Genomic DNA, 23,548 nt, shown 5'->3' on the forward strand with positions numbered 1-23,548 from the left:
TTGGCCCTCAAATGAGCCCCACTTTCCAGTATTCATGTCCTTGTGGAGTCCCCTCCAGTACTGAACAGGGCTGGCTTGTGTAACCAAGAGGATACTGTGGAAATGATGGATCATATTTTTTGAGTCCAGGTCATAAAAAACATTATGGCTTCCATCTTGTGCTCTTAGATAACTAGCTCTGTGGGAAACCAACTAGCTGCTATATCATAAGGGCACTAAAGTAGCCCTATGTAGAGGCCCATGTGGCAAGAAAATGAGGCATCCTGCTAGTAGCCATGTGAGTGAGCAATTTTGGAAGCAGACTCCTCAGCTCCAGTGAAACTTTCAGGTGACTGGAAGTGTTAGAAATTCTGAATGTATCCTTTCCAACATGCATCACTAGATTTTTTTTTTTTAACTATCACTTAATCCTTTTCTAGTTTTAAACCTACTGGGTTTATACTTATGGTGGGACATAAAAGGGGAACTATCTACTAGGTATTTAGAAATATGATACAGGAATAGTGGTGATATTATGGGATTAAAGCACTAAGTTTGGAAGTCATTAGCACTAATTTTCAGTAGACAAGTCTAGGAAAAGTACTGTATAGTGGAAGCCAAGGGGGGTAAGTTTAAGTATGAATGAGCAACAGTGTCAAATGTTATAGAAAATTTGAAAATGATTAGCTAAGAAGAAATGATTGAGACAAGTAGAAGCCAAAAGATTAGGATTAAAATTATATGAATAGTGGTATACTGGTAAAGGTTTAACAGTTGGATGGGGGTGGAGATGTAGCTTTTATAGACTTCCACGGTATAAATATTTCTATCATGGTCAGTTTCAAGCTACCAACATTGTATCATTAAATGGGAAGTTGATAGGAGATGTTTACAATCAGCAGTACACCACTATATGTAAATAACAAATATAATTCAACAAGAAAAAGAAAACCTAATAGAAAAAATGGACAAGAATATGACTAGGCAGTTCACAGAGGAGGAAATACAGATGATCAATAAACTTATGCAGAGATGTTCATCCTCTCTGGTAATCAGGGACAAAAAAGTTTTTACCCATAAGGTTGCAAAAATTTTTAATGTTTTATAATATCAAATTAGATGAAGATATGGAGAAATAAATCAGTATCAGTAGTTTCATACTACTGATAGTAGTGTAAATTAGTATGACCATTCTTGAAGGCAATTTGGCAGTAGTTATTAGAATTAGAAATGTGTATATCCTTTGATATAGTGGATCAGATACTGATTTCTCTTAAAGTAAAATTCTTACTTGCACACAAGGAGATGTTAATAATATCCACTGTGTTATTGTTTGTAATAAAAGTTGCACAACAATATGTCTAGTGTGGTATAATTTGTGGTAGTGATCAAAAAGGATATGTTCTTGTCCATAATGTTTTATTGTATGCATTATTTATATAATCAATCTGAGCATTTTTGAATGCATAGAGAAAGAAAGGAATTAAGGAAGTGAGAGCAAGTGAATAGGAAAGCATAGAGTACAGGGAGAGTGTGATGAGAAAGGAAATCATCTTTTGAGTTAATAAATAATCCAAAGAAAAGTGGAAGGGTATAGCTCTTAGGGATAGAGTGTGTGCTTAGCAGGCATGAAGTCCTGGGTGCAATCCCCAGTACCTCCATTAAAAGATAAAAAATTACCTCCCCCGAAAATAAAAAAAGAAAATTTTTTTAAAAAGAATACAAGGATAAATACAGAAATTGTAATATATTGGGTCAAAAATTAGCTAGCATTACAAGTCAGAGTGGGAGGGAAGGAACTGGTGATGGTCTTCACGAAAATCAATGGACCACTTTGAATGTCAGAAATTTGGACAGAAAATGATACATTCAAGTAGGATTGGGAATGTTTGTGGTTTTGTTTGTTAATGAAATACTTCTTGAACCAGTGCCTAAAATGACAGTATTTCTCTTCCAATTTGAAGAAGGCAAGTGAGTTATACTTTCTTCCATTAAAAGTTGGAATTGAATTTGACAACCTTGAAAGCACTTTTCTGATGAGTAACTCTTTTTTTCTATGTTTTTTAAACATTTTTTATTGAGTTATAGTCAGTTTACAATGTTGTGTCCATTTCCAGTGTAGAGCACAATTTTTCAGTTATACATGAACATGCGTATATTCGTTGTCACATTTTTTTCCACTGTGAGCTACCACAAGATCTTGTGTATATTTCCCCATGCCTGATGAATAACTCATCTAGAGATGATATGCTCAAAAAAAAAAAAAGACAAGATGACAAAGGTCCAGGTCCAACTACAAATTAATGTTGATACCCAACCAGCTGGTGTAGCTGCTGATTAGTTCCCTACGCCCATCCATACCATAGTTATTACTCTCAAAAGACAGGTCTAAAAATCTTGGTTTGGTATCTGTCTGCCTCAGGATTTTAAAATTTAAAATGTTAGACATGGTGGGGTTTTTGTTTGTTTTTATGTTTTAAACGCTAAATATTTATAAAAGCCAAACTAAAATATTTAACTGTGAAATTTTAGCTGGGAAACATGAAATTAGAAGTTTTGCCTGGTTTGGTACAATTTTAGACTGTACATTTCATTGTGATGATTAGCTGAATCTCAAGAAAGGAAGTCACCCTAACTACCATAAAAGTTCACGCTCTAAGCAGAGTTATGAATGCCCTTTTTAATTCAGTGATTCTAAAAACCACAGAAAAGGTAGTTGGGGGGGGATCTATTAAAATGTACAGGGAAAATACATAAAAATATTTCAGGAATAGTGAACATTGCCTCTTCTCCCAGTCTTTATAACTTCCAAAGTTCATTTCTTAGTATATTCCTCATTTCTTCAGAACCTTCAGTGGTTCTCTACCAGATAAGTCCGAAGCCTTAGAGTTCCAAAATGCAAAATAGTACATGAGAGAATGCACATTTCCTGTTTCCACTGCACAAAAAATGTATCTTGTTACAGGCATATTTATTTTTAAACAATACTTAACTTCCAAAACTATGATTTGTGTTCCATCATCTAAGCAAAGAGGCAAAGTTTTTAAGTGAAACTTAGTTAAAAATAAGTTCCTTTTTGCTCTAGACTCCAAAACATAGATTAGCAAATACATAATTTTATCTCGTTACTGATAGTTCATGAACAGACCTAGTGAACGGAAGTGCTGCCATGGTAACATAAACCAGACTGTTATTTGGAGACCTTACTCAAGATACTTCACTGCCCTGAACTGCAAGTTTTCACTACCAGTTCTTCCAATTTGCTATTTCAAGGAAATAGCAGTTCTGAGATTAAAACAATTTGCAGTTCTCTCACAATAGAATTTTAAAAGTAGATTTGAACTAAACAGCATCTAGGAGTATAGTCTCAGAAATACTAAGATAGAACATGGTTAGAATTATTAAAATAATCATTTTATTTAATATATGAAAAATAATTCATGCATATCTTTTCTGAATGAAACAAGTGGTTTGGGGCAAAGGATTTTGTGGGTGCTAACATTTTGAAGTTTTATTTCCCTATCAATGAAAACACATTTACCACTTAGGCCAAGTTACTGAAAATATATCTACTTTAAGATATTCCATCACTTAATCCAAAAATACATTTGTAACACTTGACTTCCTTTGAAAAAGAAGTAAAATTTCAAATACTTGTTCATGTGATGTCATACTGCTTTCCACCAGAAAAAGTTACACCTGATAGTATGGAATGTTTCTTTCTGTATTACAGTATGATATGACACCCCTGATTTTTCTTTTCCTGTGTATTTAAGTTGTTAGGTTACAAAAGGCCTTACATTCAATTACCATACTTTTCCTCAGACAAGAGCTTTTTTCCCTTCTAAATTTAGTTTATCTCTTGTTCTTTTCTCCTAACTTTAGTCTCTTATTCAGAATTAATTGATTTTTGTTCTTACTGTTAATACTTTAAAAACTTTCATCTCTTAGAAGAAACAGAGTAGGAATATTGTTATTAAACCATATAAACTCTTGCTGTATGCCAATTTCAGAATAACCCCTTAGTATTCACTTATTTTGCAGATCTGTCACTTACATATAAACTACCTTACTTGAATTTCATCACAACTCAGTGAAATTACCTTTTTTAAAAATTTTATTGATAAAATATGAATGAGAGTACTGACTCTTAGATATTAAATGATGTGTCCATTGTCATATAGCCAATCAATAAGCAATGATTGATTAGGACTTCAGTCTTTTTAGTGGAAGAAGGTAATTAGGTTTATTTATTTAGAGGTACTGGGAATTGAACCCAGGGCCGCATGCATGCTAGGCATGCACTCTACCTCTGAGCTATACCCTCCCCCTAGGACCTCAGTTTTTAAACCTCTGAAAGTGTTCTTTCATTATGCCATTCTGCTATAATGATATTCAGTGATAAAAAAGACTCAATAATAGACTAATATTACCTTGTAAAGAGTTCAGGAAATGGAAGCATCCTGGAATTCATCACATTAAATCTTCAACAATCATAATAACTTACATCATATAGGATTTTATACGAGCAAAATAGGAGCAGGGCAACAGGACACACCTATAACCTATAATGGAAAAGAATCTGAAAAAATTTATATATATATATATTTTATATATATATATATGAATCACTTTGCTGTACCTGAAACTAACACAACTTTGTAAATTTTATTTGTCTAAGTAATGGTTAATGTAGTTGTGAAGTGTAATTCAAATATTTTTTCTGTTTTTTTTTTATTGAGTTATAGTCAGTTTGTAATGTTGTGTCAAAAGTAATTCAAATTTTAAGAAAGGATTTTTGATACAATCAGAAGATGGGCAGAAGACCTAAGTAGATATTTCTGCAAAGAAGACATACAGATGGCCACTAGGTACATGAAAAGATGTTCAACATTGCTAATTATTAGAGAAATGCAAATGAAAACTACAATGAGGTATCAGCTTACAGCGGTCAGAATGGCTGTCATCAGCAAATCTAAAAATAATAAATGCTAGAGAGGATGTGGAGAAAAGGAAACCCTCCTACACTTTTGGTAGGAATGTAATTGGTGCAGCCACTGTGGAGAAAAATACGGTGATTCATTAAAAAACTAAAAATAGAGTCACCATAAAGATGTGGAAGCAAACTGTGTCCATTAACAGATGAATGAATAAAGAAGATGTGGTATACATATACAGTGGAATATTCTTCAGCCATAAAAAAGAATGCAATATTGCCATTTGCAGCAACATGGATGGACCTAGAGATTATCATACTAAGTCAAGTAAGTCAGACAAAGACGAATTTATATGATATCACTTATATGTGGAATCTAAAAAAATGATAGAAAACTTATTTACAAAATGGAGTCAGACTCAACAAACATAGAAAACAAACTTATGGTTACCAAAAGGGAAAAGTTGGGGAGGGATAAATTAGGAGTTTGGGATTAATAGGCACATACTACTCTATATGAAATAGATAAACAAGGAACTACTGTTTAGCACAGGGAACTATATTCAGTACCTTGTAATAACCTATAATGGAAGAGAATCTGAAAAAGTTTTTATATATATCTGAATCACTTTGCTATACACCTGAAACTAACACAATATTGTAAATCAACCATACTTCAATTTTTTAAAAAAGGTTTTTCAAATAGAAAAGATGTAATATAAAAATAAAAATTAATAAGTTAATGTGTTGAATGTCACTAAACTTGTGAGTTAGTTCTGAGAGTCTAAGGAAGTTTTGTACATCATCATGGTGGGAGAGGGGTTAGGTTGTACCTTATATTTAGTTTTGACATTGTATCTTTAAAAGTTTTATTAAATATATTTTGAGCATACCAGTACACAGAGAACATAGACATTTTTCTAAAAGTTACGCAGCTGATAAGTGTTTGAACCAGGATTCCAAAGTAGACATTCTAACCCCAAAGTTTACACTACTAACTACAAGTTAGTGTTTAGCTCTGGGAAAATGGAATGGGTTTACAGTTGGACTTCCTCCTTGTATGGCTGTGGAGTTCTTTGTGTAGGCTGTAGGCAGGTGTGGTACATTTGTAGAGGTATGCTTCTAGTTAGTCTTCTGTTCAGGATGTGTAGGTGGGGATGGATGTTCAGCTAAGGAAGTAGGAAAGATTTATCCTGAAAGAAGAATTAGCAGATGACATCACAGCTCCTGAAGCCCTTCAGTTATTTCATTTGACTAGCTCAACTAGTGTGTGTAGCATACTGATGGGGTTTTTTTGAGTACTCTATTAAATTTATCAGTTTTATTCTGTTCCTAATATCTAGTTTTTCAGTTTATCAATTTTATTTCTACATATCTACATTATATAATTTTTTTTCTGTTTTTCTTCCCAGATGTGATAAAAACTTATTTCATACATTTCAATTTTTGTTTAAATTTGCCTTTAAGTAAAACTATGACCACATCCACTTTATTTTGATGTAACTCTGTTTCTTATACCCTTTATTTACTCGATAATCTGTAACTGTAGTTTGGATATGTTTTTAATTCAGGTGTTTATAAATACCCAAGTGGTCAGTGAATTTTCTTGCTGGTATCATTTTTTTGTTCTTGTTGTTTTTCTTTCTGCGCTAGAGTAACCTTCAAAGGAGAATTTATTTTTCTTCATGGTCTAATTAATGTGTATAGTTTTTTCCATTAATTGGAAAATATATTCTGTAAGAATTCATTAATTATATCAGTTTTTCTCATAGGTATTCCACAGAGCACTAGTTTCCTCAGATATTTCCTGGGAGAAAGAAATTCTATGTCAAACAACTTTTGGGAGACTACATGAAACAGGTTTAATTAAAGCAGGACTAATTTAGGACTCTTAATCTGCTAATATGTAGTGTGAACTTCTAAGAAGGAAAGAGGTAAAATATGCAGCATTTTTCAAATCTGTTTGAAGGAATTATAGCCTGGCCTTTCCACTGCATGTTAGATGATTTTAGCGAGATTCTTCAGGTATCTTGTCCACTTATCCTCCTGGTAAGCTGTTCCTTCTTACTAGGTATTGTGGAGTAGGCAGTCTGTTCTTTCAGGCACTTCTAATTTTCAGTTTAGGAGGCACTTTTATTTATGTTTTCTCTAGTTTTCAGTAATCTTACAAATTCTGTTGTTTTTAGATTCTATTGATTATTTCTGTGAGATCTAGGCTTGTGTGCTCATTACCATATTATCCAGAAGTCCTTCAAATGCTGTAACTTAACCATCTTGAGGGAAGGGGGAACGGATTGTGTTTCTCCCTCAGTTTTATCTTTTACAGGGATCTTTTCCATGCCTCAGTTTTTGGCTTGCTACTCTTTGAAACTTTCAACATGCTTTTCATTAAATTGTTCGCTTTGAATTTAAACAGTTTAAATGGGAACTTAAACACTAGTGTTAATGCTGTTAAAAAATAAAATTATTTTTTGATGCATCACCTAATATCTTATTGCTTGTTATGTTTGGGGAAATGACACTACCTACTTTTTACTTTTTTTCTTGTTTCTAACAATAATAATGCAATAATAATGGCTAACATTTGTTGACATCTTAGCATGTGGAGGGTCGCCTTGTATAGCCCTTCATGCTCTTCTCCACACAACTTGGGGTTGTGTCATTCTCACAAACTGTGATGTGAATGGCATGTCCTAGAGTTGTGTGGTCCTGTGGCCCTGTGTGCCAGGCACTGTGTAGAACATTTTATGTATAATTTAATCCACAGAACAACCCTATGAGGTAGATACTGTTACTATCCCTTTGTTACAAATGAGGGACTATTGTCCCAGAGATACTAAAAACATTCAGACACTGATTGTGTATGTCTTAAAGTTCAGGTTATTAATTCTTGTGTATTTTATTCTAGGTTAATGGGAAAGGCTCCTTATGGTGTGTTGATCCAGAATATAAACCCAACCTTGTGCAGGCACTGAAGAAGCAACCTTTTCCCTCTAAATCAACTTTTTACACCCCTCCTGCATCACCCCAGAGGTACAGGATCTTTCCTATTAATGTCGGTGATGGATATATAAGATTTCATTGTGTGAGATGGAGAAAATTAACAAACTTCTAAGGTTTTGAAGGTTTTTAATTATATGGAGAATTATTTTTACATCGATAAGATGTTAGCCTAAGACATTTTTACTTATAGTGCAACTTACATAATTAAGAAATAGGATATTGGATAGGTGAGAACATGAATTCTGAAAAATATTGTCAATACTGAATATATTCTAGCTAAACGTTTATAATATGGTTTCAGGTATAACCTGAAATATTTTTGTAAAGGTTCAATCATTTTAATTGTCTACAGTACTAATGCTGACCTAAAGACTCGGCAAAGTAAAAGTATACTAAAATTTTTTAAATAAGGTGCTTAAGATAAGTTTGTCATTGCAACATTTTTGTATGTGTATTTATATTTCTTTGTCTATTTTAAGTTTTTTTCTCTCACAGCATGTTTAATATTTGAAAATTAGGTTCAAATCTCAAATTTTAAAATGTTGGCAAGTAAAATAATGCTTTGAGTTTTTTGTTTTGTTTCTGCTAGTAAATGTAATTATGATTTTCCTTGGCTTTTGTTTTCAAACTCAGTGACTTTTATTGATCTTACAGCTTTCTCATTTTAAATCAAATCTGAAAATGATACGACATCCTTAAAATCTGATTGTTTCCTTTTTCTAACAAAGACTTCAGAATCTTTTTTTTTAAATTCTGTTACATATACTCATTTGAATTGAAAATGACAGATTTTATCAAAACACCCATTGTAGACTACCCTAAAAAGCAATTTCTAAAAAGCAATTTTTGAAAGCTTTTAAATAAAATAATGGAAAATTTGAAAAGTAGGAGAGTGTGAACTCCCAGTTGAAACAATTATCAACATTTCATATAGTGTCTAATTTCTTAAAAGATTGGTAGCTGACATACAGTAAAAAAAAGTTAAGACTAAAGTTGAATAATATATATATACTCACTAAGATTTTAAGTTTATTTACCATATTAGTAGATGAGAAAGAGATTAGAAAGATCATTGTAAGAAGAACTGATTTATCCTTATGAAATGAAACCTAGAAAAGATGTTTTTAGAGTTTATTTTCTCATTGTTTGGGAGTTGATTGATACCTTATTAGTTAATGTTGGTGCTTATGAGATGTCCTAGTTAAAAAAAATAATAATTTAGAAATTAATGGTAAGTTCTACTGATAGTCCTTTTGTGTTTTATTTAATGATGTTTTTTAATTAAAAATTAAATGAGAGAATTGGCACTCTTTTTTGTATACCATCAAATATATACTTTCCTGTGCCTTTGATATGATGCATTTTCATATTTATATTTTTTAGCTTTGCCATGTTTGTATGTTTAAGATGATTTTGTGGCTTAAAAATAGGTGGATAGAAGAACAGCATAATGGATATAAACTTTGGCTTTAAAACATTACTGTAATATCTTCAGAAACATTTTGTCATTGTTTGACAAAATGGCAGTTCCATCTGACATGCCTTTGTGTAGCCCTGTCATGTCATAACTGTTAAGTCTAAGGAAGAGAAGGAGCTATAGTGAATATAAAACTGTGACTAGGAAATAGACTTTTAGTTTAATTAGCAAAACAGATTTTTTTTTTTTGATACTATCACATATTCTAGAGAAGAGAAGTAGGTTGTCCCCAAAATGTTTCAATTTTTGGAATTAAAAAAAAAACCTCTGGTCTCTTTTCATGAATTTAGAGATTTTCATTTGATATTGGTATGTATTAATTAAAACAGGAACTTACCTATTTTTAGTCATTATTATACAGTCCTCCTTAAACATGTTTTGATAAACACTTTGATTTCTGTAGTAACACCTGTAATATATCAAATTTAAGCATCCAGTTCAAATCGAACAGTAACTATCATGTATTGTCTTTTGTTCCAGGCATTTTAAATTCATTATTCTTATTTAATTATCAGAGCAACCCTATGTGGGAGGTTTAATTATTCCTATTTTACAGATGAAGACACTAAGAGATTAATTATTTTGCCTAAGAACGTCCAAATAGTTGTGATTTAATCTTGGATCTTATGCTCTTTCTGCTTTGGCAGACTCTTCCTAAACTGAATAGTTTTAGCAAAGAAAATAAGGTAAAAATAGTTTGTGTTTTTTGTTGTACAAATTAGTTGTATTTGTGGCTAAGTTCTGTAAAATGTGAAAAGATTTTTATATTTGTACTATCTCATTTTTCAGTGGCTCTTTATCCCCTCACTACTTAAGCTCTGTGCTCAAGCAGAACCAGGTGCGAACTCTCAAAGGTATGTGAAATATCATTATTTTAAGTCATAAAAACTCAGATCAAAAATCAGAGTTTTTGTTTAATTATTTTCTAATTGTAAAAATATTATGTGTTCATTGTAGAGGATTTGAAAAATTGAAGTTTCAGATGTACAACATAACGGTTCACAATTTTTTAAGGTTATACTCTTTTAAGGTTATAGTTACTATAAAATACTGGTTATATTCCCTGTGTCGTACAATATGTTTTTGTAGCTTATTTTTTTTATACATAGTAGCTGTACATCTTCATCTCCTTCCCCTATCTTCCCTATCTTTCTTACCCCTCTGCTGCTACCATTTTGATATAATTGATTTGGTCCTTTTTTATACCTTATCCATATACATGCACGTACACCCTGCCCCACCACACCCCGCCACAACACACACACTTTTTCTCCAAATACTGGGCTTGTACTGTGTACACTGTTTTACATCCCTTTGTTCATTTCCTTTTATGTGTACTTTTCCTTGAAAATATTTCTCAGCAATACCGTCAGTAGAGAGTTATCTTTTCAAGTCTGTCTTGAACTAGAGTAGAGGTTATAAACTGTGGCCCATGTCTGGCCTGCCGCCTATTTTTGTGTGACTTGTGAGTTAGGGATAGTTTTACATTTGTAAATGGTTGAAAAAATCAAAATAATATTTTGAGGCATGTAAAAACTGGCTTCAGCAACAGTTAAGTAGTTGCAACAGAGACCTCTATAATGTGTCCTTGATTTTGCCTCTTGGCCTACAAAGCCTAGAATATTTACTTACTGACCCTTTACTGAAGAAATTTGCCAACCCCTGGATTAGAATATAATTCAGAATATTTCTTTTATAGGTTAATAAGTGTAAAGAAGTATAATTTACAAAGAAAGCAGTAAGTTAACTTTTAGATTTTGTAGCCTTTAAGTAGATCAAAATTCTGAATTAGTGTTTTTTCCCCTACTCATAGTTAATATTATAGATTAGTGATATATTAACATAAGTTTTCCTAGCATTATTGCTTTAGAGCCTTCAGGTATTTCTATGACCATTAAAAATGATATTCTCAGACTAAAAGCCTTTCTACATATCAGAGACATTTTGATTCTTTGAAACTACACTAAGCTGAGCCTAAGAAGCAATATAATGATGGTCTGTAAAAATAAGAGTTGAGAGTCTGCTTTAGATAATATTCTGACTTAATGTAACGTAAGTATCCATTTTCCTGTTGCCTGTGTGGGAAGATATTATTTCTCTGTTACAGGTATTGCCAAAACTTCCTTTATCTTTGTATTACCTCAGTAGGTTCTGATTCTTAGTCTTTTAAGCTTAGTTCATATACACATTTTGAGAACATTTTCTCTTTTAAATTCTGGGGTTTATTTAGAACCTCTTGTTCTTGTTCTATTCCATCCAAATTCTGCTTCTTCCTTTGGGGAGCAGCTTCCACAACTAGAGCCTAGGTACTTCTTCTTCATCTAATGAGTTATACATATGATCCATCATCTCTCCATTGCTGCTAACACCTTACTTTCCTCCGTCTCTGTAATTCTGAGTCTTAGACCTATCCCTTAGTAATAATTAACTTGGTGGGAAGGGTGGTTGGTATTCTAGGTTAAAACAAATGCAGGCCTGTCCTGGAATAGAATACAAAGTTTTCATGAGTTTTAAGAGAAAAACATAATACCACACAAAAACTTTAAAAATTTTTGTGTTTAAATCAGGTTGCTCTAGCACATATTCATAGACTTTTGAGGAAATCTGCTTTTTCTTAATTCTTGATATTATTTCTAGGGAAAGGTTTGAAAAATACAACAATAAATCTATTAAACATTCAACAGTTTATTCTCCCAAGTAATTGCTGAATTCCTCCTCAGTGCCAAACACTGACCTGGGTGCTTTGAGATATGCAGAAATGAAAGAGATCCAGGCTCTGCTCTCAGAAAACATATAGTTTAATTGAAGAAGATCAACTGGAATTATGCAGAGTATACTGGGAAAAAAGGAAGTGGGTGGCAAACTAAACTTAGAGGTAGGTCAGGAAAGGCCTCTTAGAGAAGAAAGTGTGGTGCTTGAGCTGGAGTTGGGAGGATACTTAACCTTGGATAGAGGTTTGATGGAGAACAGTTGCTGGGAACGGCAGGTTGATAAGTATGACTGAAACCTAAGAGCGTAGAGAGGACTGGGTAGCCTCCGTCCAGTAACTGTAGATGTGATCATTTAGCATGGGCAAGGCAAATGAAGAAGTTCAAGCAAGTGTTAGCCAAATCAAAGAGAACTTATTTAGCATAATGAGTTTGAACATATTCCTAAATTATAACATTAATTAGCACTGAGTTCCTGTCTATGGTGTTTTGCATGCATTATCCTTCTTAATCCTTACAACAGCTCTTTGAGATGTTGTTACCCTCTCTTATAAAAAGAGGAAACTGGACTTTGGAGAAATTAAGTAACTTTCTTAAGACATAAAAAGGACCCAAAGCAATTATATCAAATGATAGCAGCAGAGGGGCAAGATATATTATTAGAGGATATATAGTAGGGGATTAAGAGGTGCTAACTACTATGTATAAAATAAGTTCATAATCGGCATAATTTGTGTCTTAATTGAAGTGAAAGTAAACAGGTTGTCCAAGCAGCTTAAAGTGTTGGTAATTTATTGAAAGCACTCTCCTACTTCTTTGAATAATCACCAGACAGTTTCTCTGTTTGGATGCCCTATAAATGTGTATGTTGGTTTTGATAGAGGCAGTAAACCCTATTGTAGTCATTATGTAGCCTATAACCATTTAAATTCTGCCTCTGTGATTCTCATAAAATTCCTTAAGCAAATGGACTGAGAATCAGATAACAGAAACTTGTTTGTCTTGTAACTCTCACTTTCACATAGCTAAAACTGACGTCTTTTTAATTTCTTCTCAATTATTGTTAATAATTTCTTAGCATCAAGGCTAAGAAAATATAAACCAGGAGGTATAAATTAACACTTTTGACAGAGATTTATTTGAACCAGTTATTAAATCAGTAGCATGTTTTGAACTCCAGCCAGAACTATGAAGGATAAAAAAGGAAATAATAGTGACTTTTAACTAAGTTGTTGTTGTTGTTCAACTCACTGTTTTGATGACTCTGATGACAAATGATTTTCAGCTGAAAGTGAATTATTTTATTCGCCTAGTGTCAGAGAAAATATATACAAGAGACTTTATAAAAGAGCCAAATTTCATGCTTTATGAACTGAAAATGTTAGATAATATAGCTGGTAGTATGTTTATTAAAAACACAGAGCAGTCTTTAAAATAGCATAAAGTACTTATTAATGAAAAAGTAATACTATGAAATGTTTTCAGATGTGGCAATAAACAACTAAGTCTTCAGTTTAATTTTAATATTATAAGTAAAAATTGTAAAGTGTACACAGACAGTTTTTGTTCCAAGAAGTTCAAGATTGTACTTTGGACAAATCATGGATAATCAGGTGTTCTTGATTGCGAAATGTTTTGGGTCATTTCTCTAGTTCATATTTTAACATTGAAGTTTAAACTTTTTTTTCAGTTAATTGGCAGGACATTGTGGGAAGCATACTTAGCCAAACAAATCAGATGTACCTAAAATCCTTTTGCAAAGAAGTTTTTGGTTTCATGAAGTTAACTTCATGTGGGAGAATTCAGATTAATTTGGCTAAAACAAATTCCTGTAAGAATTAACTGTATTTAAGGAACACTTTTCCTATCATTCTACCATTGTAGAAGCAGTACCTAATTTTGTTATTATTTTAAGAAATGATGTTCATGCAGCTTTTTTATTTTGTCACAGTAAATCTCTTGATCAATTTTCTCTAGTTTTAGGTATTGTGTTTCAGAAATATGACTCCTTGAATTGTAATAGAAGTTTACTATAAGAGGTCAAGTTAGAGATATGCTTTTTTTTACCAAGTTATTACTAATTACTAAGTTACTATAAGTTAGAGATATACTTTTTTATACTAATTTTTTTTTACTAAGAATGTTTTATAGGTGCTTCCTTTATAAGATTATAAATTTCCTGAAATTGTTTCCTCAGTATAATGCATTTCAGTGTTAGATTCTCACCATCACTTCCCTTTTTCTTAAATAAAATTGTAAACAAGGTAGATTTTTTTTTAATTAAATGAAAAATTATTTCATTGAGAAGGAATGTCTGTTAGGGATTTTGCATAATGCCATGCAAGTCATGCCCTGCACAAGGACACCTGGCTGAGGCAATGAGAGGGTTCTGAAATCAGCCTACACTCTAGTCCTCAAGCTGTGTGCTTTGGTACAGGGAAGCGTTCACCTGGAGGCAAGTTGCTTTTTTTTTCCAGTTTACACAGAGACACAATATGGGCTAGAGCTGCACCTTTTTTTCTTTAAAGACATGTTAGAATACAGAACTCTGTCATATTTTAGTCAGGTCTCATTCTAAAAGACAGGAATTAGAGAGATCTTTCTTTTGCTAGCCTTATGGCTGTGGCATATGGGAATCATTGATTGAAATTCTTTTTGCTTGCTGTTCTTTTTGTCTGAAATGCTCTTCCTTTGGATATCTGCATGCTTTCATTCTCTTACCTCCTTGAGGTTTTTGCTCAACCTTACCTCTCCTTGAGGCCTTCCCTAACCTCTGTATTTAAAATTGCAACCACCTTTCCCCACATTCTCTATCTCCCTTCCCTCTTAATTCTTCTCCCTAGTATTTATTACTCTCTGATATGCTGTATTTCTTTGTGTTCTGAGAGGTTAGGGATTTTCCTGTTTTGCTTTCTGCTATATTCCCACAGCCTGGAATGGTGTCAGCCTCCTAACAGGACACTCAGCTTATTGAGTGAATAACAGAATAGAGAATTTAATTTCCAGGATATTCTGTAATTTTCTACAAAACTTCCTTCTCTAATTATGATGCCTAGGAAGTATTAAGGGGTGATGATAGAGTACAGATTGAAGGCCTGGGTTCTGGAGGTGGACAACTCAGGTTTAAATCCCACTTCTGTCATTCCTAGAGACCCCTCTTTGTCTATTTTCTCATCTTTAAGATGGAAATACTAACAGTACCCACCTCAAACTTGTGAGGATTAGGTGAGTAATAATACTTAGAACATACCAAGCCTGTTGAAAGTACTCAGTGTTAGTAATTTGGTGATAATTAGCTTAATCTAAGGAAAGGAGGGGAAAGATGTAATATATTCTTCACACATTTATCAAGGAACTACTGTTTGTTCCAGGCATTATGGAACATAGAGGATAAGACATGATTCTTACCTTAAAGAAGCTGACAGACTAACCGGGAAGACATTCAGTATCAAGGGAAAAGAGTGTGGTATTATGTGTCCCCTCATAGAACAGTCTTTCTGATTTACTTAGGCCTGTTTATTAAGGTCAATAATAGTAACATTCCTGCCTTCACAGAGTTTATGGTCAAGATGAGGAGAAAACAAGTCAATATCCTCATGGCTTTATTATCTAAAGTAACTTTATAATCAGATATTATAAGTAAAATGGAAAGCTTTGTAGTAATAAAAATTTTCCAGCTTTGAGAGAGAAATGGGAGCTTTCATATCTGAGTCTTATTTTAAACTTATTCTTTGTAATCTAACATTTACAAACATTTTCTAACTTTCCTTTTACATTTTAGATTATACCATTTCACTTTTATTTGATTGCAATTATTCAGACTAACAGATCACCAAGATGGAGAGGAACTTTCAGTTTAAAAGTAGATATAAGACCATAAAGACCTTACCTAGAATAGAACCTGCTGATTTTACCAACCTTTTAAAAGCCTGTTTTTCTATGGGATATCCATAATTGTGTTTGAGCTCCTGAGTATTATATAAACCTGTAGTACTTAAGGCTTGTATATAGTTATAACTGAAGTCAGTACTAATATTTTGTGCATTTTTAGTTAATTTAATCTGTTTAAGGGCAATCCTTACTGAAATGTAGGTCAGTTTCTTATTTTCATTGTGAAAAAGAGAACTTTCATGAACTCTAGTACCTCACAATTCATTATACAATACTGTTCATAATTTTAAGTGAACAAAAGCGATTGCAAAATAATATGTACCTCATTTTGTTTAATGTGTGTATGCACGTGCATGTGTATGTACATATATGTATATTTTTAAGTAGAAAATACACCAAAACCTTGATAAGTTGGTTAACTTTGGGTACACACAAATACTTATAACAGCCTCTTTTTTATAAAGAATATTAATATTATCATTCTTTTTCAGAATCTGATATTGATGCTGCCACTGCAATGATGCTTTTAAATACTTCTATAGAACAAGGAATTTTAGAATGTAAGCAATTGTGCTTTTCTTTTTAAAATACATTTTTGTGAGTGCCTTTCAAATGTCATTTAGCATGCAAAATATTTCAGTGTTACAGACAGAATTTCTTCTTTCCAACTAAATCGTGTTTTCATCTGAATAATTCAGTTTCCATTTTACTGTATTTCTGTTCATTTATGTGGACAGTTGAGAGATTGAGGTTAATGATGTGATAGATCTTGTTACATTGACCAAGAAATAAAGAAATAAGTAGCATTTTTAGAAATTAATCTTAAAAATTTAAGTAAAAATGAAAGCTATAAATAAGAAAACATTCAAAAGTATGTTTATAATCTTGAAATGGGAAAAGCCACCTTTGAGATACAAAGTGCAATATTTGTAAAAGATGAGTAAATTTAATTAAACATCAAATTTTTAGAGTTCTGAGAACAGAAGATATCTTTAAGAAAAGTAATAAACACACCACTGGGAGAACATTTCCTTACTGTATGTAACAAAGGATTAATATCGAATATACACATTAATATAAAATGATCCTATAAGTAAGAAATAAAACAGTTCAACAGAAGAGCCAGCAAAATATATGAATAGGTAGGTCTCAGAGGAGGAAATATATAGGTGGACAGCACACATTTGAAAAGATGCCTTTAGAAATCAGGGAGATGCAAAATGAAACAATATTGAGATACTATATTTTTGTCCATGAGATTATGAAAAATTAAAATGACATTAGAGGTTAAGTATAGAATTGGATATTATCATACACTGTAGGATATAAATTGGTGCAACCGTTTTGGAGGGCAATTTGGAAACACCAATTATAATTTAAAATGTGTATATTCTTTTGCTTGGTAATTCTGTTTCTTGTTATCTCTTGCATATGTGTGAGAACAGGCATCCAGAAGGATTTTCATTGTGGTTTATTTGTAATAATGAAAAATTGGCAACAACCTAAATATCAACAAGGAAATGGTTAGCTAGACAGTGGCACGTTGATATTGAGGCATTCTGTGCAGGCAGCTCAAAATAATTATATTTTCCAGGCAAAGATCGAGACATACCATTAAGTGGTTTAAAATGTTTCAGATTAATACCAATAGGATGATATGGTCTGTGTAAAATAAAACCACCTACAAAACATTGCCAATCTAAATTGGCCTATTCAGGAATGATATAGTAGTTTTCAGTGGCCTGTTTTTGTGATCAAATGCATTTGATTTATTGATCGAAGCTTTATTTTCCACAGGTGAGAAGCCTCTTCCTCTTAAAACAGCAGTGCAAAAAAAGAGGGGTTATGGCAATGCATTTAATCATTCCAGTGCTATGCGATTACATGAGAGTGATTCTTTAGCCACCAGCATCGATCCAAAAGAAGACCACAATTACAGTGCAAGTAGCATGGCAGCACAGCGTTGTGCATCCAGGTCTAGTGTGTCTTCCCTGTCTTCTGTGGATGAGGTATATGAATTTATCCCAAAGAGTAGCCATGTAGGAAGTGACGGCAGTGAAGGATTTCACAGTGAAGAAGATACAGACGTTGATTATGAAGATGACCCTCTTGGAGACAGTGGCTATGCATCCCAGGCTTGTACAGATACCTCTGAACAAGGGCAACCAGGCAAAAAGAGGCGAAAACAGTCATGTCAAGAAATTGATGAGGAGCTCAAGGAGGCAGCTGGATCTCTGCTCCACCTTGCTGGAATTCATACATGTCTAGGTTCCCTAATAAGTACTGCAAAGATACAAAATCAAAAGCAGAGGAAAAAATAGAAATACTTATTAGTGTGAAATTATTTTGAAGTGTGGCAATACTCTTCTACTTAATTCTTTACAAGGGATATCAAAGCCATAATGGACTTCTTTTGTTTTAGGGTGGGGGAGGGGTGCTAATTACTTGTTTCAAAACATTTTTTGTTTGCTTGTTTTTTTAAATTTTTATTAAATGACTGCTGTTAAGGATCATGCCCAGCCATATGATGTGAAGTCCTAAAAGCATAATTTTTGCAATTAGTGTCTCCAAAATTTGGAAATTTTCATGTAAGAGAATCCCCAGCCTCTGTCTTAAACTTGTAGGGGAAATCTGTTATTCTGTTAATATGTCAGAATGTAAGAATTGGTGGTTCTGTAGCATATTTTTTCATTTTCTTTTCCAATCTGTAGTTACCTATAGTTGCTGATCCAGCTAAAAGTTCTGCTGCTGTCTTTATCACGTACTCCTCTCTTGACACATTGCAATCCAGTAAGATGAGATTCAAATTTTTAATTTTATCTTAATTTTTGTTTTAAATTTGTTTTGTTGAGGTATAAACAAAATTGAACTAGAAAAGATCCTAGATTTCTAGAAAGTTCCTTTTGGATACATAGGCAGAGTATAGAAAAAGTTCTAAGATTCAGAAAAGGCAATTTTGTAATGTAATTTCATCTAAGAACACTCCAATTCCTATTACAATCTTATCTTTGAAAATTTTTAACTTTCCAGATATTGCATAGCATTTATTGGAGCCGTTTGTTCTTTCCCAAAGTGCTTTGCAGCCATTGTTTAAATGTTAGCCACTAGCTGTCTTTGTTGAGGAGAAACTATCCAATGAGAGGATATAGCCATACAGTGTGTTAGGGGTTAACACACCCATTTTGACACACTTTTGTATTAAGAGGATCTTTCATTTGTTGCTAAGTGTACTGTATTCTGAGAATCTTGTAATACAAAAGGAGTGTAATCTAACATAAACATTTTGAATACTATTACTTGTGTCATCAGAAATAAAGGTAGATCATTTAGGAAAAGCCTTCTGTCCAAGCTTTGTATGAATTTAAATTTGTATGTGTACCCAATTAAGTTAAAGGATTTAACAACTAGAGAGAAAAATGCCTTCATGGATTTCAAAATTCATATAAAATTAGATCTTATTTAATAAGTTCTTTTGAGGAGGCAGTGTAATACCTATTATGTGCCATGAAATCCACACTAAAAGACTTTGTTACCTTCCAAACATGTATTGACTAAGGCCTTCTTAAATATTTGAACAAATCTGCTTGTATGATACATTTTTTCATATCATTTATATAGTTCAACTATATCATTCAAAAAGAACAAGGGATGCTATTAAAACTAAACTTATTCACTATATATTGTTTTATAACAGTGAAAGCAACCTTTTAAAAGTTCAGTCTTATACTACATCATGTTTCATTGACGGTGACCTTGTTTTCATTTTCTGATAGCTCATATATATATACATATGTATACACACAGGCTCTTGATTTTGGTTTGTTACTTTCACTATTTCTATGACAATAAATCATTTTCTTAATTTTTTTAAGAGACAAATATTTCTATTTTAAGAGTTTATTTGGGCAAAACTGTCAAATGAGAAGCATAATGAAAAAGTCTTTTTCAATTGGCAAATCTTTAAGCCAGGGATAACAACATTAATATGATCTGTCCTGTTTCCATGTTAGTTGTAATTGAACCTGGATAGCCACATTAATAGAATTGGTGCTGTTCAAAAATAGTAATTTTTTTCAACTTGTTGATATGAAAAATAGTCCTTAAGTATGCAACATGAGGTATTGGGGGTTTTTTTCCTTCATATATGTCACATCTTCTATAGAAAATGGCTAACCCAAGTTAACACCTTTTACTGTAGACAATGAATATAACACCAAAAATTGCCTTTATACCACAGTATAAATAGTACACAAATTATAAAAATCACTTTAGTAACAAAATTTTTAAGCTATTTACTGTGGTCCTCTGGATAGACCTTAGTAACAGTGTTTCAATGATCTGGTTCCAGTTTGTTTTGTTCAGCTGAAATTCTTTACCACAAATGTTCTCTTTTGTTCCTGTCCATTAGATAATTACTCTGTATAAGTAAAGGAAAATGATCTAAGATAAGGAGGGGGAAAGTCATTCCCAGTTTTAATAGGGATCTTCAAAATGCTTTTCTTAATATAAATAACAATAACTCTTTAAACCTGATTTTTCTCTCCCTCTTCATGTACTCTTTCCACAAATTTGAAAGTTGAAAGTTATATTCATCACTAGCAAAGTCAGTAAACACTTTCACACTAAAAACTAACAGGAAGGAGTTACATGATATCTTATTTTGAATTCTTGCACAGAATTCAGTGTATCACTTTCCATTTGCTGATTTACCAAGGCAGTTATTTTTAAGGGGAAGAAACTTTTTACTTATGGTCCCCCATTATTACTTCCATAGACATGATCCCATTCCTCAGGGGTGTTGAGATAAAAACATGGCTAATAATCATCCAGTTAAGGAAAGTCATTCCAAGTCCTGTCGACTGGAAATGGTATTTCCAAGACTATTTTATTAAATATTTTCCTGTAATAGAAACAACTTGGCAATCTTGGAGAGGTTATATATATTCCAACATATTTTTAAACTGTGATTTAAGCTAACATATAATTTGCTTTGCATCAATGTACATTGTTACAGCTGATTCCATTTTATAACAGATCCCTAGTAAAAGTTTTAACTCAACACAACTAATCATCTGTCATATCCTAAATAGAATCAGTGTTTCTGGAATATATATTTTTGAAATTTATTTGTGCAATATATTACTAAATTAGTTCATGTTTTATTTTACATTTCAAATTCAGAGAAAAAATACTTGTATTCATGGAAAAGCGAATTATTGGTGGATGACCACCTTTTTCCACCTTTAATAAGCCTTTCCTGTCCATAATAGCCAGCATGACTTCTCTTTAGATTCCTTTGTATATAGTAAAGTTTAGAATATATGTATTTTTTTCTTTTGCTCCTTTCTGAGGCATTATGTAAAGGGTTCATACTAGATGGTCAATTAAATATACATTAGCACGAATTTAAAACTAGAGAAATTTTTAGGGGGGGAATGTGTGTGTCTTGGTAGACCAGGAGGCCTTTCCCAGCAATTTAAGCAACACAAGTGGCTATTTCACAAGGCTGTAAAGACTATTGTCCTAAATACTACAGTAACTTAACAACTTTTTGTGAAGACCATAGCATTCAATTAAGAACCTTTGAGGCTTTCTGGTTTACATATATTTTATAGTTTTTTATTAGTTTGAAATGTGTAAGCTTTGATTTAAATAAAGTTTGCTTCAGTATGTTAATGATGTAGTCAAATATTTATTGAAAGACAAAGTAGAGTATTTTAATGTTGTACCTGCCATTTTTTCTTGAAGCACATTTTTTGCATCTAACTGCCAGTGCCATTGTCAAAAGTTGTTTTTAAAATTGTTGTACATTTCTTATTAAACAAAGTGCTTAATTTTAAAGTATTATGTTGCCATTATATAGTGTATAAAAATGTATAATTGCCAATTCATTGTAACTATTATTTATTTGAAAGTATAAGGATTCTTTCTGATTCAAGAAATTTGAGTTATTAAACTGTGTCCTTATCCTCTTTTCTAATGTAGCATAAAAATTACCCTGAGTTTGAGTTATAACTGCCAGTAGGTGACCTGTCCAAGTGAACCACTTCTCAGTTGCCAGTCTTTGCTCATGTTAAAAACAACTTAACAAATGTTTAGTTTTTGTATCTAATCTCTGATTATTAAAATGTTTATAAAGTTTATTTTTACCAAAGAGATGCAATTCATTATGATGAAGTATTACAGAATAAACCTTGTTTTGTAACATTTTTGTGGTGCTTTCTCTGTCCTTTGGTGGTTGGTAGTGTAGATGTAGGTGGTTCATACTCCCTACACACACACACACACACACACACACACACACACACACACACACACACACACACACTCTTTCCATTTCAGTGTTGCAGAATTGGAGTCATACAGGAATAAAGTTTTAATTTCAGAATTTTTTTAAGACTATTTTTTAGAAGTATTGTTTTTCCTGGTTTTTACATGTCACCTTAGTTGTTGAAAGCTAAAACAGTGTTCATTACATTATTCTCTTCCTAAAGTTTAAATTCTGTTCCTATTCATATATATGAGATATTTTGAAATATGATTTAAAATTGAGTAGAATATGAAATTATTAAGACTATTTCTAAATACAGTTGGCCCTTGAACAATGTGGGGGTTTATTCACATATAACTTATAGTCAGCCCTCTGTATCTCCCATTCCTCCGCAAAGGCAGATTAAACCACGGACTGTAGTACGATAGTCCTTACTGTTGAAAAATACCCAAATATGAGTAGACCCTCGGAGTTCAAACCCACATTGCTCAAGGGTCAACTGTACAGTAGTTTTACTTCAAAAGTACCAGCAATACCACCTTTTAAAACTTAGGGCATCCATTGGAAAATGGAATAATCTACAACCAATATCTTGATTTCAATTCCCCCAGGGGAATTACGTCCCCTTTGAAGTTCTGTGCTGGTCCTTTAAATGGTATTGTCTTACTTAGAGCTGTTTATTCAAAATGAGTCAGTGAGACAGCCATATTGATTTTGTACTCCTACCACCCTCTCTAAGCCCTGGATCCTTCTAAGGCATCCCTTTGAATTACAGATTCATTTAAAAGATAGCCATTTGAGATTAATGTATTTGTTCCTTTACAGAGAGAATTTCATTCTCACTATTGGATTCACTATTTGGTAGCTCATACTAGTTCTGAACTGGTATGATTTTTATATATCATTTTTAGAAAAAGATTATAAGTAAAAACACATTGTCTTTTCCTCAAGAATTTCAGGACATGAATTTTTCATTTTTTTTAATTGGAAATAAAGCTAGCAAAAGTTCAAAAAGTTAGATATAAAAGTGCTGAAAATCTTTAAGAATGAAAATATTGTTAATATGCTCCATGAATTTTTTAATTTTTACTTTGTATTGAAACATAGTTGATGTAAAATGTTTCAAGTGTACGGCAAAGTAATTCGGTTATATATATATATCTCTATTTTTTCAGATTCTTTTCCAAGATGCTAAATGCAGTTCCCTGCACGATACAAGTAAGTCCTTGTTTTATGTTATAGCTCCATGAAATTTTAAATAGAGGTAAGTTTAGAAGCTACTA

At 32.5% G+C, this 23,548-nt stretch overlaps 1 protein-coding gene across 3 annotated transcripts in view; it reads left to right on the forward strand.

The window, feature by feature from the left end:
- The window catches only part of FOXN2 (forkhead box N2), a 50,844-nt gene extending 28,643 nt beyond the window's left edge, over positions 1–22,201 (forward strand). For all 3 annotated transcript variants that reach the window (XM_032497479.1, XM_014560179.2, XM_006185780.3), the window contains exons 3-6: positions 7,824–7,948; positions 10,185–10,249; positions 16,486–16,554; positions 17,792–22,201. In XM_032497479.1, coding sequence (XP_032353370.1) covers positions 7,824–7,948; positions 10,185–10,249; positions 16,486–16,554; positions 17,792–18,315 — 783 coding nt within the window. In that variant the 3' untranslated portion in view covers positions 18,316–22,201. The remainder of the gene's footprint in view (positions 1–7,823; positions 7,949–10,184; positions 10,250–16,485; positions 16,555–17,791) is intronic.
- Positions 22,202–23,548: the final 1,347 nt, after the last annotated feature.

This window comes from Camelus ferus, chromosome 15 (assembly GCF_009834535.1).
Source record: "Camelus ferus isolate YT-003-E chromosome 15, BCGSAC_Cfer_1.0, whole genome shotgun sequence".
Lineage (NCBI taxonomy): Eukaryota > Metazoa > Chordata > Mammalia > Artiodactyla > Camelidae > Camelus > Camelus ferus.